The sequence below is a fragment of the Sorex araneus genome, chromosome 1, assembly GCF_027595985.1.
Source record: "Sorex araneus isolate mSorAra2 chromosome 1, mSorAra2.pri, whole genome shotgun sequence".
NCBI lineage: Eukaryota > Metazoa > Chordata > Mammalia > Eulipotyphla > Soricidae > Sorex > Sorex araneus.
The window spans coordinates 372648700-372664589 of record NC_073302.1 but is presented as its reverse complement, the minus strand read 5'-3'; the positions used below and the strand labels follow the sequence as shown (position 1 = coordinate 372664589).

Genomic DNA, 15890 nt, shown 5'->3' with positions numbered 1-15890 from the left:
TGGAGAGTGTCATGCTAAGTAAAATGAGTCAGAGAGAGAGAAACAGACATAGAATGATTACACTCATTTGCGGAATATAAAGTAACAGAATGGGAAAGTAACACCCAAGGATAATAGAGAGAAGGGCCAGGAGGATCACTGGCCTCACATGCTGGGGGAAAAGGCAGCTGGGATAGAGAAGGGGTCACTAAGTAAATGATGCTTGAAAGGCTTGCTTGGGATGGGAGATGTGTGTTGAAAATAGACTATGGACCAAACACGATGGCCACTTACTACCTGTATTGCAAACAATAACACCCAAAAGGAGAAGGAGAGAATAAAAGGGAATGTGCTTGCCACAGAAGCAGGGGGTGGGGGTCGAGGGTGGCAGGAAATATCTATACTGGGAGCATTGGTGGTGGAGAATGGTCACTGGTGGAGGGATGGGTACTTGATCATTGTATGACTGAAATGTAATCACGGAAGTTTGTAGGTCTCTAACTGTACTGTACAGTGATTCATTGAGAGAGAGAGAGAGAGAGAGAGAGAGAGAGAGAGAGAGAGAGAGAGAGAACATTCAGGTAAACTACTCTGTTAAAAAATAAAAATATAACCCCTGCATTGTCCCTTTTTGTCTAGTTCCTTGGAACATCATACAAATCACCATCATTACCTATATGAAATATGCATAATTATATTGCTGTGATGATCATTTGAGGTGTGAGGATGAGAGAGTAAGAAAATAAGAGAACAAAATTAGAGAAAGGTGAGCAGAGAAGTTCTAGGCTTTGAGAGTAATTGGTAGTCTTCTTGCAAAGCAGAATATAGTATGTCAAGGCAGGTAACTTTTATGCTGTGTTGTATCTAAATTCAAGGATTTAGAACTTGAATGAGAAACAAGAAAGAAATCTTTGCTGGTTACAGAAGAACAGAAATCATTGTGTAGAATAATCAAGGTGACACCACAATCTTTATTCCTCTCTTTAGTTACCAAATGCATTGAGAAAGTCATCATAAGCAAGGGTCTGAGGGTGTTTCTGGAAGTATTTTGACGCTGTTTACATTTAATTACATATATTTGGGGGTGGGGGCCAGCTCAGTAATCACTGGGGATTGCTGTCAGCAGTACTGAGATAGCAAGAGGTACCAAGGATTGGAGTAGTAACTCCTGCCTGCTAAGCATGTTTTCTAGTCCCTTGAGCTGTCTCCTCAGACCTATTATATATCATCATCATCATCATCCCATTGATCGTCGAATTTCTTAAGGGGTCTCAGTAACGTCTCCATTCTTCCTAGCCCTAAGATTTTAGAAGCCTCTCTTTACATGTCCTTTCCAACGGTGCCACATTGGAGGCTCTTTAAGGGCCAGGGAAATGAGATGCATCATATATACATACATATATATGTATTATATATGTGTTTATGTTTCTTACATACATGACTATAAATAGTGGTAATTTTTATGATCACTTTTGTGGGGGGTGTGGCACACCCAGCTGTGGTCATAGCTTAGTCCTGGACTTATGCTCAGGGGTCACTCCTGGCAGAGCTGGAGAAACATATGGGGTGATAGAGACAAAACCTGGGTAAGCAGTGTGCAAGGCAAGAGTCTTATCTCTTGTACTACCTCACTTTTCCCTTCACGATCCCTTTTGAATGACATTTTGCTTTGGCACTTCCTGTCCATTACCATTTTTTATTTAATTGGAACCTAGTTTTCCTTTACATTGATTTTTGTTTTTAATGAATGTAAGGTAGAATATTTAGATCAATTTTCAAAATGTTTATGAAACAAATTTAAGATTTGTTATATTGAGAGTTTTGAAGCTTCTCCTATGATCTGGCCTGACATTTGTGTTAATTTCCTGTGGTTCCTGGAATAAAATATAGCATCTTTTCTCTTCAAATGAGTAAAATTGTTTTCAAAAAATTACCAGAAAGAAATAGTCCTGTTTCATCAACATCATTGGTGAGATAATGTGAAAATAATTTACTTAACTTTGGATAGGTTCTTAGTTGTAAAAACATTTGTGTGTTCTTAGACAATAGGACTGTGGTAATCAATATGCTTGGTGGTGGTTTTATTGATGTTAATTTTCCTCCCAGAAACAAGTGGTATTTGTTTTATGATAATTATCCAATGTTTCATTCTAAACTATGTTTTCATTATGAAGAGTTGAAAGACAAGATTGCTAATGGAAGTAAATGCTGAAAGAATGCAGGGATGAAATGTAAATAAACTTCATGTTAAATAACTTGGCCAAAATGAAGAAGACGCATTATTTATGCTGTTATGTGGAATGCCCTTTCCTGGAACCTCTGAGAAATAGGATAATTACTAACTCACTCTTCTAGAGTTTTGTTTTATTTATTTTATGATTAAAAGTACTTGGAGACTATTTTGGTAAATTATAGTGTAGGGTATAAATTGGATGTTAAAGGACAAAAGAGTACATTATGTCAATACTGGGATTTTATTATCCTTATATTTTTCACTCATTTAATATATTCTGCACAAAACCACTGTGAAACCATTAGACAGTGGTGCCAATTTTCCTTGGTATGTAATGTTAAAATTTACCCTGAGTATCCCAAATGATGGTTTGCATTCTCTTAATGAGGATGAGATTCAATTTCCAGGACATAAATGCTGGGCCTTCTAGGTTAGAAACTAAGCAAGTTTGGAGACTAAGCAAGCTTCTTTATGAGTGCTGTTGTAGTATCTGGAACCTTCAACAAATCTTTGCACTGTCTTCTAGAATTAAAATAGGGTGTTTCTTTATATTAGCAGATTGGCTTTCAGTGATTTTTACCTCAGAATAAGATGCCATAGTTCTTGCATACCCTCGTATGTAAAACAAACAGAAACAAGAATCTTTGCACAGAGTGTGGGCAGAACCTCTTCTGCAGAATCTTTGAGGCAATTTCCCCAAACCTCTGTTTCTAGAGGAATGAAGTTTGGACCATCAGACAAGCTCTACCTATTCAACTCTCATTTTCCAAGAAGTTGAAGGAAGGAGAATTTAGTGCCATTTCTCCCCAGTGCTTTTCTACTTGATAATATTTTTCCTTCTTTTTACCCAAACACTATGTCCATCTTGTGTTTATCTTGAGAGAACTATGTTCTCTTTCTCTTGCCTCTCACTCTGTGACTGACCAAGATGGAAGAAGGCCATCTGATGATTCTGGGAAAGTTGAATCAAACATGCTTATTCCTTTTCTTTCTCTTATTGCTATAAATGCCTTCGGAGCAACATATTTCTTGTTGATACAGCTTATTGAAGGGACAAGCGCTCTTATTGACAGGTGGATTATCAACTATGGGTTGTACCGTTGGGAGAAGTTAGGTGCTGGCATTCCAATTTGTGGTGGAATATTATGACATGCATAGTGGCCCAAGCGATAGTACAGTAGCCAACCTGAGTTCAATCTCCAGCATCCCATATAGTTCCAAGCACAGTTAGGGATAATTCCTCAGTGCAGAGCCAGGAGTGACCCCTGAGCATTGCTGTGAGCACAGACCCCAAAACAAAAATTTATTTCTTGTATAAGAAGAATGCAATAAGTATATACTTGAAACTACAATATTTTTGTTCTTTGTACAGCAACTCCCTTTATACAATTCTATATAAGTGTCAGTCTCAGAATTTATCAACTATTTAAAATGCTATTTCTACAAAACAGTGACACCTACATTTCAGGCAAAGGATGTAGAGATGAATTCAGAACGTTTGTAATTGGGCACTAACCACATATAGTTACTGATCCACAGGTGCATTGTGTCAGTAATTCTTCACTCATACATACAAAAAAAAGCACCAATGCTTTCTTCTCCTTTTGCATGTAAATTGAATTAGGCCCTAGAGTTAACAGTTTCGGGTCCAAACTGTGTATGTTATGCTTGTAACCTTTAAGAGCTGAATGCCATCAAGTTGGTGGTGCTGTCAAAATCACATTGGGACTTGTGAAATGGACAATTGTCTTATATAAATAGCAAGTGGGAAAAAAAAGTCAAGACAGTTCTTCATAAACATTTTATTCTGGGGTGTACTTGTTTTCTGGAACTACCTCTACTAAATCTCCTGTCAGTCTTGAAACTAGAAGGCAGAAAAGCTTCTAGTGCTACAGCCAACTGCAGTGTAGCCAGAGAAACAGGCAACAAAAATAGAACACCAGGATTGCTATGCGTGGGTGAGGCAGAAACCACATTATGAGCAAAAGCTTCCAGTATTATTTTAGAACCAATACAGAGCTCTGCACTTCTTTCCTCTCTCTTCCAAAAACACATACTACAAAAATAAAATGAAATGAAATGTATGTGCATTTGCCCTCTTAGTGTTATGATGCTTAATTTTTTTTTCTCTCCCTTTCTTTGCAAGCAAATTGCCAGGATGGAGACAGTGTTTAAAGCAAGCATGGAGGGAGGAAAGAGTTAATTGCTTTTAAGGCCCTGCAATAGAGAATTATGGTTTGAAAGATAGAGGCTGGACAGCTGGGTTTGCTGGGGTATTTTTAAATGCATTAATGCAGGCTCCAATCACTCGGCCATGCTTGACCTATTTTTGGCTCAGGCCGACCATTGTTCTATTTCTGTGCCTGTGGGCCATGCCGTTGTTGATTCATATGCAAATGGATTATCACTGGCTTTAGCCAACTTGAGCTGAGGGAGACCAGAAAGGGGGAAGACACACACCAACAGATAGACGGGGCACGGGCTGAAGCCACTTGCCGGACTAAGTAAGGGTTCTTGCAAGGAAACTCTAGCAGCCTGCACGACAATAAGCCAGGTTTAGTTGGTTTCTTTTTCTCGTGGGTAGAATTCATATTTTTCTATTTATTCTGACAAAGCAATAAACCTGACGCACATTCCGATTTCCCACCTGCTTTTTTAGTTTCCGGGATAACCTAAACTCCAGACAGCGTTAGCATCCACTTGGTCCTTTCAGTTTTGTACACAGGTTGGTAGCATAGAAAAAGTGACTCCAGATCCTTTAAAAAGTGTTTGTCCATCTTAACAGAAAGGAAATCATTGTTGAAGTTTTTCCTCGGCTGCTTCTCCCCAGGGAGGGAGGGAGGACCAGTGAGGGTAGCTCCTGGGGCCCGTGCACTGAGCAGAGATGAATCTCTTGCAGCTGAAGTAAGAGTGATTAGAATATGCTGCAGACAATTTACGAGAGTGACTCGTGTTTTTCCTCAGATGGGGTGGCTGGACGAGAGCAGCTTTTGGCTCAGCAGAGAATGCACAGTATGATCAGCTCAGGTAAGCTCCTCTTTCATAACTGAGACATTTTATATGGGAAAGGGGGCTGGCTTGGGAAACGCAGCGAAGAAAAACACCTCTCTTCAGGATACGCTTTTCCGAGTGGATGTTGCTATTTTCTTGGTGCGTCTGTAGGGTTTCGCAGAGATCCCTTCCATGACTGCCTCTGTGCATATTCAGTCTGTTTGGGAACTGCTGCTTCTGAATGAAATCACAAAGCTTCTGATGAAGGATGAGACTGAGATAAGTAAAATGTAGTTGGTGGGGGGTGTTTTGCCTTACTATGCAGCTAAAACAAGGAGCTCTGTGCTGATTGTAAGCGTTTTCGGATGGGACTTTAAACATCAGGTAAGTTCATATCGGGGCTTCAGTTTAAGCTGCAGCCTCCGCTAGCCTGATGATTTTATATTTACAGTGTGCATACAAGAAGCACATCTATTTATAGACCTACCTTCTGAGATGTGTTTGCGACGGAGTTGTGAAGGTACTTTCATGTGGCTTTTTTTCTTCTTAGCACAAAATGCAACTGTTTGGGATGAAATGAAATTATTATTAGCAGATGGTTATTTTAATTTCCTTCAGAGACATTTGGGAAGTCTGCCATTGTCAGACAGATGCAGTGGCATAACACACACATAGAGGTGTTAAACACAGGTGCATTTTAAAAAGGAATAACAGTGGCAGATTTGACTGTTGCTAGTTTCTCGGTGGAGATGGTGCTTGTCATTTTATCAATTTGTGTTTGTTGAAAAAGAATAGACTCTCCAGATGCTATCACTTAACTTGTAATTATCGCTTTTCATATTAGCTTCCCACAGCTAGTTCCTGAAGCTACCGGGACTTTTGTTTCTGGTTCTGAGCTAAATGCTTCAGTTGAATTATCTGAAAGTTCTCTCTGACATCTTCAAAGTTCTTATGTGGGCAGAATCATAGTTCTAGATCACCAGCTAGATTTCTGTAAGAATGTATCCTAGAGCAGTGTTTTACTGGATGGAGCTGTATGTGATAGAATTATTCCACAGGTTGGTATGTCTGTTTTCATGTGGAACATCTTTCCTTTCGAGAACTATATTTGAAGCAAGGTTTTTCTTTAAACTTGGTTATTGATAATGACTTAAGACCCTTCTTTTGACCCAATTTCCCCTTGTTACAGAAGAAAATATTCAGTTTATAAAATTTGTGTGTTTACCTTCATGTGACAAGAATTCTATGACTTGGGAGTGTCTGTTTAGTGAAAGCAAATTTAGCAGAACTTAAATACAGTGTATTGACGTGGTGATTGTGAAGTTGACAAAAGCTTGGCTAGGGGTCAGCCAGTGGATATGATGGAACTCATCACTTCGCATTTTATTTTTCAAAGGTGAACTGGCTATAAATAGCTATTGCAGCTCTCTCTGCAATACTATAGTCTTTTAGTCCTTGCCTCTGTGCTACAGGTTTGATATCCCCTATTGTAGAAATGGTGCTTTCTAAACAGACTGTCTATTGACACTGAATCTTCAGGTGTTTTGCAAGCATCATAATTTCTCAGCACCTTTGATCATTGAACTCAGCTACTCTGTTTCCAGGTGAAATTATTATTTTTTTGACATTTACTGGTTTATATACAAAACGACAATGTTTTCAGGCATGACTGTGCTTGAGACCCTTGCTGCAAGTGTTGGTCTGCAGGAAGCAATAAGCATTATTTATTAAATGAACAGTAGTGTAGATGGACAATAATTCCCAAATGTGTCTAATATAAATAAGGAAGCCCACGATATATTTATATTTTCAAATTTGAAATATAAAAGTAATTGTATCTTTCCAACCAGACCAAGTAACATTGGATTTTATTTAATATAATAAGTTCTTAAATTCAGTTCATCCAGTTTTTCTTGTGTACTTCCTCTAAGGCACTGACCTGCACATTTAGAATAATCACAAATATTTTATAAAATGCTGATACCTAGATTCCACCCTAAAGTGTCTAATCTCATTGGACTTTGAGATTTTGAAAAGGATGCTTTTGAGCAATTCTAAAGTGAAGCATACTTTGAGAATCACCGCTGTGGTGTGAATTGAAGGTTGTTGACTGTACATATCCCTTGTGTTTATCCTGTAAATTAATTGCCAAATTAGGGATGTGTTGGTTGGCTTAATGCAGCTTCCTTTTGGACCTTGGCATAATGCAATTGACTGGCTTACAAATGGATGGTCTTTTTGGATTCTGAATCTGAAAGAGGAAAAAAATGGTGAATGGGAGCAATAAAAAGTATTGGAGAGAGCACTTTTCTAGGAGTCAAATCCATGTGCCAGCAAAAACACTTCTTCTAGCCAACAAGGTAACTGCTTCATTCGTCTGTAAGCTAAGAATAATCATGTCTTCCTGCTACCTCTTGGCAGCTTGTGAGGCTCAAATGTAGCAGAATGTTTTAAAAGTATGTTGTTATTCTTTTCTAGTGAATAAACTTGGGATTCTGGCTCTGAAATGCTATGCCTTATCTCACTGAACAAACCTGATGAGTTAAATTGCACATTGCATGGGAAATGTTTTTTGTTGTGTAATCACTTTTCTTTAGTTACTTAAACATTGGTTATTTCCTTTGTTTTCCTGGTCTGGTAAAAACTCAATCCTTTCCTGTGCAATCTGTGACTATAAATTAGAGCAGCTAATGTGCCTCCGTTCTGTGAAATGTCTACTTATATAACATTCAGAGGCAAATAAGTTGCAAAAGATGCAATTGAACTGTGAACTACCAATGGCAGATTTCTTGAAAGTAATTGTTTAAGAAAGCTTATTAACTTTGCTTGCTGCCAACCCAGGTTGGATCCTTGGCATCACATATGGTCCATCAGGCACTGCGGAGAGTGATCCCTGAGCACAGAGTCAGGAGTTATCCTTGATCAGGGCTCTTTGTGGTCCAAAAGCAAACAAAAGCTGTGTTTTGTTATTGCTCCAGTCCTCACTTGTTGACCTAGCTAATTTGTATGTTATGCATTAGTAAGATATGTTTCCATTAGAGCTCTTTATTTAGTATTGTGATTTTTAAATATTTTTCCAGTTTTTCCTCAAATTGATCCCCATTAGACTACACATCTTTGGTTTTACAATATAAAGCTGGAATTGAATCTCTTCTTAGCCCAAGGGTTCTAAAATAGTGAATATTTGGGTTCGCTCAAAAGGGTGAGGTACACATTTTGCTAAGCCAGACTCTGCTTTTGTGACTTCTATGGAGCAAAACAAGATAACGGGACGCAAACACTAAAATATGAACAAATATTGACTCAGGTCAATCAGTGAAAGCAGGAGGCAGAAGGTGTTTTCCAGTATCCAGGTGTGTTCTGAGAATGTTCCCAGTAAAAAATATTGGGATGATTAATATGAAAGAGTTTCTAGAGTTATAGCATTAGTATGAAAATTTATTTTCAGTTTATATTCTAAGTAAACAGTATAAAAAAAAACATTTAAATCTAAGGACCGTATTTCTCATGTGGAAAATAGCTTCACAACTTTTCAGAATCCCTTTTCCTCCACTTTGTTGTATACTGTTGAGATAGGACCATTTGAGATTCAGTAATCATTTATATCTACTTGGAAAGTAAAGTCCAATTGTGAAAATGTAAATCAGTGAAATACTGCTGTCATGTCAAGAATCACTTTGATATTCCTTGTAATTGCTGTTTTGCCATTTTCCAACTCAGGTTATCTTTACTTTCAAGACTGCTATCACGGGATATTTGATAGGTAGTAACTAAAGAGTTACTTATAAATAAACCCTTTCATAATGGGGCAAAGAATGAGTTTTCTTATATTCCTGTGGCATATAAAGGTGACATCATTGTTATCTCTATTAAGTAACAAAATTCAACAAAACCCTTCAGAGAACTAACATGAACCCAATTTCTAGAGCTTAAAGTGCTTATTTTGATTTTTGAAATAAAAAATTGAAAAATACGTTTTATAAATTCTTGCCACAGATAATGGAATGGTGATAAAATATTAAATAAACCAAGCCGACAAGCACCCTTCCTCCCATTGACATATTCAAAAGTAATTAAACATTAAGAAAATGTTGCAACCTAACATTATTCCTCAGCAACTAAAGTCAAAATAAAGCTTGAAAGTAGAGATCATTGAGTAGAGAAACAACAAACAAAAAAAGTATAAGAGAACTATAGCCTTCTTAGAATTCTTGGTTAAGTTAACAAATTACTGAAAATGCTTACTGATCTTCCTAGTTCAGAAGAGAAGAAAACTGAGTGTATGGATGGCTTCAGTGACTTTGTTTTAGCAGTTTTTGTGGTTGTCCTGTTTTGTTTCTTGTGATGGGAAAACAGATGAAAGGATATTGAAAGAAATTATTGAAATGGTGGGAAAGCAATTCACAGTCTCCATGGAGAGAAGGTTTCAGAGCAAACACTTTTAACTATGGAAGTGACCAATAGCTATTTACAATGAATTATCTTTCCCCAAAAATATTATCAGTGCTTCCTGCAAGTAGAAAACAACTCGCTAAGTACATGAAATTATCTAGTACTTGCTTCGCACAAATTGGAGCACCTTAATAGGAATATAAATTTCATAAAACAGTGAGAACAATGATGAGATAATAAAACAATAGATGGTAATGTAAAATATTATAAATTTAGGGAGATAAATTGAGAAGCAACAAAGCATGATCATTATAGAACAAACGTATTTATTAAAACTAGAATGCAACAGAATACATGAAGGAAAATCTTCAACAAAGAAGCTTAAAACAACCAGAATGAATGAAAAAGGGAAATAGATTAAGACAATTGGAAAGAAGTCAGTAAATAAAAAATACAAAGATGATGTAACAAAAAAGGATTATTAATGGTCATAAGGCTGATATCCCAAACCACCAAAACACGACAATTTTGCAAAAATAAAAAAAGAAATAATATCACTTGAAATGAATTTAAAAACCTGCAGTTTAAAAAGTTCTTGTCTTTAAGGGAATTGGCTGCAAATGGTTAACACAGAGTCATGTCCTAAATGGGCTCTTGCTATTCCAAATGATAAATTATTCCTCAGAGGTCCAAATGGAAAAAGTGAAAATCTATGGTGGGGAGGCTGGGAAACATATGGGACTTGAGATGTCTTATCAAATGTAACCAATGCACCAGCCCAGATGATAATGGGAAATCTCTCAAGTTCTGGAAGATATGCAACCTAATGTTCCACCATCGTAGGTAGCTACTATTAAAATGTAAAGAGAGTAGGGAGCCAGAGCAATAGTACAACAGGTAGACTTTTTTCCTTGCATGTGGACAACCTGACTTCGATCCCCAGCATCCCATATGCTTCTCAGCAGCCCTGAGCACCACCAGAAGTAATTCTTGAGTGCAGAGCCAGGAGTGACCCAAGGGCATTGCCAGGTATGACCAAAAAAAGCAAACAGTAAACAAACAAACCCCAAAACCTTAAAATATAAAGAAAATAAATTGACACGTTAGGCATTCTTAAACATGGGAATAATGACACTCACAAAATAAGAAGGTGAACCTAAAATAAAAGCTAAAACAAAAAACACAAGTCGAGAAAAGGTTTGTAAGATTAATGGGGCAAAAATTAAATCTATTTAAATAATTGTTAAACAAAAAGCAAATTTTATAAAGTAGGGCAGTGTACGGAAGAGCCTGGCAAGCTCTCCGTGGCGTATTCAATATGCCAAATACAGTAACAATAACAGCTCTCATTCCCCTGACCCTGAAAAGAGCCTCCAATCGTTGGGAAAGACAAGTAAGAAGAGGCTGCTAAAATTCAGGGCTGGGGCAAATGGAGACATTACTGGTGCCTGCTCGAGCAAATCGATTAACAACGGGATGACAGTGATACAGTGATACAGGGAAGTGTGAAAATACTCGTAGAGCTAACCAAAATGAGGGGAAGTTTTGGAGAAATGAGAAGGAGGCATGTATGAAAGTGCTAATATTTTTTCCATTTGGGCAAGGACAAATCTTTTGTTGCTTAAAATGGAAATATTAAAAAATAATTTAAGAAAGCTGCAAACACTAATATTTTAATCATTCCATTATGTAACTGAGAGAGGTCTTTGTTTCTGTAAAAAGACGAAGAAGCATTTATCCACAGTCTATTCAATACAGTTTGTAATTCTGTTGAATTAATTGAAATTTCATGTTTGTCAATAAAAATATGAATGATATGATCTCCTTTTTGTAAATGTATATTTTGTTTATCTCCCAAAAGAACTTGTATATAGATATACAAAATTTGGTAAAATTGTGAAAGTGACAGTAGTGGAGAGACTTTTGTTTTTATCACCACACTTTATGCCTAGAATGATTTTTTGATTCCTCCATCCCTCTCGAGATCCCAGCAACCTGCAAGAGTATCCTAGCCGCACGGCAGAGCCTGGCAAGCTACCTGTGGCATATTCGATGTGCCAAAAACAGTAACAACAACTCTCACAGTGGAGACGTTACTGGTGCCCACTCGAGCAAATCGATTAACAACGGTACAACAGTGCTACAGTGCAGGATTATTGGGACCACAACTGGCCATAAACAGAGGGCACAACACCAGCTCTAGAAAAGCTCCTGCCATTATTGCATTACTCAGACCACTGGGGCCATACCAGCAGTGCTGGGCTACTTTATAATTCGGCGTTCCAGTTCAGGGCCTTGCAGATACTATGCATGTGCTGGTCCACCTGGGAACTCCCCTAGTTTCTTGTTTTATGTAGCACTGTAGCGCTGTCGTCCCATTGTTCACTGATTTGCTTGAGCGGGCACCAGTAATGTCTCATTGTGAGACTTGTTGTACTGTTTTTGATTCTTGTTTTAAAATGAAAAAAATTAATTAATTATTTTGGTTTTGGGCTACACCTTGCTTTGCTCGAGGCTTACTTCTGGCTCTGTGCTTAGAGATCACTCCTGACAGGTCTCTGGGGGCCATTTGAGGTGCCAGGGATCAAACCTGGCTTGCCTGCATGTAAGGCAGGTGCCTTACTCACTGTCCTATCTCTCCAGCCTTTTATAATGAAATTTCGTAAAACATGCATATCTTCAAAAAATTATTTCTTGCATATCTCTACAAAGGTATCTCTACAAAGATATAGAGCTTTGGAGAGATGATAAGGGGGCATGCATTTGAAAGTGCTAATATATTTTCCTCTTGATGCTCCCTCCATTAAACCACTGAGAAGTGGTGGGTGTAACAGGTTGTCTTCGGCTGCAAGGAATAGAAAATCCTATCTGAAGGACAACACGGATATTTTTTACTTAATAAATTTGCTAGGCAATTCCACATGTTCAGATATGTAAAGAGCTCTCAGGTCCTTCAGACTCTGCTCGCTGGTTGCAGAGTCTTATCTCTCAGTCCTGCTTCCTGCAGTCCTCACAAGTTGGCAGTAGTAGCTCCTGGCATTGCGTCTGTTATGCATAATAAATACCAGAGACATGGGAGCGCCACTTTGCTTCCTTGATTATTTTCTTAAGAAAGGAAGTTATTCCCTATATTGCTCCAGAAAAATCATCTTTCCTAACTTTGACCCATACATTCATCATCCACTGGAAGAATGGGGCCACTAGGTTATAGTTATGCTCATTCCTTTGGGCTGTGGTCCTTAGTTCCCATGCACAAGCATGGATGCTGCAGCTCATAATCTCATTTCCATTTGGGCCAGAGGGAAGAGGGGAGAGTGAAACAAATGATTGAAAGGTACCATAGAACTTGCTGCAGTGTTAGCGAAAGGAATTTCCTTCAAAAATTTTTATTAACTTTGTAATTTATAGAAACATAAGTGAAATAAGTGGGCTATCTTGATTTTACTTGTGGGTGTCAGTTTATTTCTATGAATGTATATATAAAGATATATATACATGTATATGTATATTTTAAACATTGACAATTGGTTTTACTGGTATTGACCAGAAAGGCTTTCTAATGCTGTTATTAAAAGGACCCTTAATAAATAGAATAAAATAATTATGAAAAAATTTTATATTTGTATGAGTTATAAGTCACTTACTTTTAGGAAGGAGGAAACCAAGATGATAGTTTGAAGTAGTACAGCCATTGATTATGAATTAAAATAAAATATTTCTTTGATGTTAGCCTTGAGGGACACAATTATTAAAATTGAATTATATAATATATCACTGTTTCTGTAATTAAAGGAGGATATTTTGAAATACTGGGAGAAACCTTTTTGCCATCATGTTGTTTTAATTATATTTTCAGAATAATGAACACTTTTAACTCTCTTAAATGGTAACTGAGGTTAATCATTTTTTAGCTGAAATGGAACACTTTAAAAGCAACTTGATTGAAAGAAAAGTCCAGGAAAATGACTGAAAAGCAACCTGTAACCAAATGATGTTCTAAGATATTTTGACGGACTTTAAATCAGTATGGCCCTCTCTTGATCTATCCCTATCACTGAGTTTAGATTGAAGTGTCAGTGATAAGGCTTGGGTGCCCACATGATTCCTTTCCTATGGGAAGTATTTTTCCCTTTAGGCTCTTATGTGATTGACAATAAGGAGATGTCAGAACAAGAAAACCCCTTCTTCACACTAGTGCCATTCTTTCACTAGGAAGTCACTGCACAAAATTTTTAATTTAGACAAACGTTTTTTACAGTACTGAAAGATCTTTACTTTTAAGTATTATCAGAGAATATTCTCTTCATGATTATTCTGTGATGCTATGGTTCATGAATATAAAATTCAGTGAATTCTTACTTTTATAAGAATATAGTTCCATTCATTAATTTAATGTTAATTTTCCCATAGTAAAATCATAAGTAATGGACATTTTGTATATAGTGCCATTTTAAATACCCAATAATTAAATCCAATGAAAACTACATTTAAGGAAGAAGGAAATTTACAAAACCACAGAGTATAACTAGTCATTTACTTGTGATTAAACTTTTTGCATGTTGATAAGCTTGGAAATACCCCAGGTCTTTGTTTTCTTGCTTCTTCCCATGTGGCCTACCATTTATGTTAGAAAACTCTTAATTTAAAATTTTTATTATTCTTTAAATCAATTGCAATTATGGGGATGTCATTTCTACTGTTTATGGGAAGTTTTGTTGAATGTCTCAGGCAGTTTTCAATTTAGATTAAGATATAAAAATGTCACAACATTTTTTCAAACTTAAAATTATGCACCCCCCAAAAAAAAACCCAGAAATTTTCACTAAATTTCCATTAAATAACATCATGGCCTGGACATTTTTACTCTAGAAAAAAATAGGTTTACTTAGAAAGTTTTCTGAAAATCCCATGTAGGGTTAACAAGAAAAATCTTTAGTTAATTGAATGAGATTTAAACATTTTTTTTTGGGGGGGCAGTGGGGGAGGGCGGCAGAGGGTCAGGGATTTGGGCCACACCAAATGGTGCTCAAGGGCTACTTCTGACTCCAGCAGCATGCTCAGACCACATTATCCCCTATGGTCCTCAGGGGATAATATAGTGCCAGCAACATGCAGTACCAGGAATGGGCCTCGGTTGCTTGCGTGCAAAAACATGGGATGGACATATGTGCTGCCCCGCCCATGTGCCACTTGTGTGGCTGAGCACATGTAGTGCCCGAGCACATGTGTCACCCACATCTCCACTCTTCAGATGCGTACTGTCATGCTTTCTTGTATAATGCTGGGGTGTACGTAGGGGCTCTCTCCGCTCTTGGAGAAGCCCGGGTTCTCTCATGAGCACGTTACTCTCTCTCTCCCACTTTTCTCTTTCTCCTCCCCTTCAAAAGCCTCCAAATAAAACAAATACAATAAAAAAATAAGTAAAAAAAAAGCAAAACATGGGCTGAATTCACTGAGTTAGTCTCTGGACTCATTATTCTTAATGTTGTTTTCTAAATATGCTTGCAAATAAAATTCTAGTGTACATTCATGATTTCACACTGGGAACTACTCATTTTAAATAAGAAAATTATCACCACTTGTTACCATTTTCATGTTCTTTTTTTTCTTTCTGTTATGACCATTTATTTGTCTAGGATTTTAGTGACTGGACCCATGTTTTGTCATTTTTTTTTTATCACTGAACTACCAATTGTATTGCTCTTGTAATGTTTCAAGATTCTTCTATGAGCCAAAAATTGACTCGTGTAATTTTCCTCACCCTTTGAAGAAGCATGTGGTAGTTGTACTGATACCCTATTTCACAAGTGAGAAAGTAGATTCGGAGAAACACTGGTGGTGGCCATGACTAGGAACCTAACAAGTCAGGTTTGGACTCACTCTCAGTCGCTGTGCCCCAGGTACTGTCATACCAAGAGGAAATATTTAGCATAGGGCTAGGCTAAATCTCATATCTGGTGCTCAAGAAGTACAATTAGCTATATTTATAATCAAACATTAGGCATGCTTCTTAGTCCTGGGAAGTTTAAGGCACGCATAGGCAATTCTGTTGAAAAGCCTTCTGGAAGAGCTTTACACAGAAGATTCCAGTGCTTGATAATTAAATTAGAGGAAGTTAACACCATCTAGGACTAACACAGGCTTAAGGCAACTTCTAAATTCCATGAACTCAGTGATGTAGAGTAATGAGCACACACTGTGCATGGAACCGACATTCCCCAACATTTGGCGTATGTTTTTCAGTGCCCACATTGTGTCTCATGGATCAGAAAGTAAAGTGTTACACTATTTCAAG

At 37.4% G+C, this 15890-nt stretch overlaps 1 protein-coding gene across 6 annotated transcripts in view; it reads left to right on the top strand.

The window, feature by feature from the left end:
• HDAC9 (histone deacetylase 9) overlaps positions 1-15890 on the top strand; it is a 1006394-nt gene that overhangs the window by 449043 nt on the left and 541461 nt on the right. For all 6 annotated transcript variants that reach the window (XM_055131803.1, XM_004602237.2, XM_004602242.2 and 3 more), the window contains one exon: positions 5177-5239. In XM_055131803.1, the coding sequence (XP_054987778.1) occupies positions 5177-5239 (63 nt within the window). Of the gene's footprint in view, positions 1-5176; positions 5240-15890 lie in introns of those variants that run through there.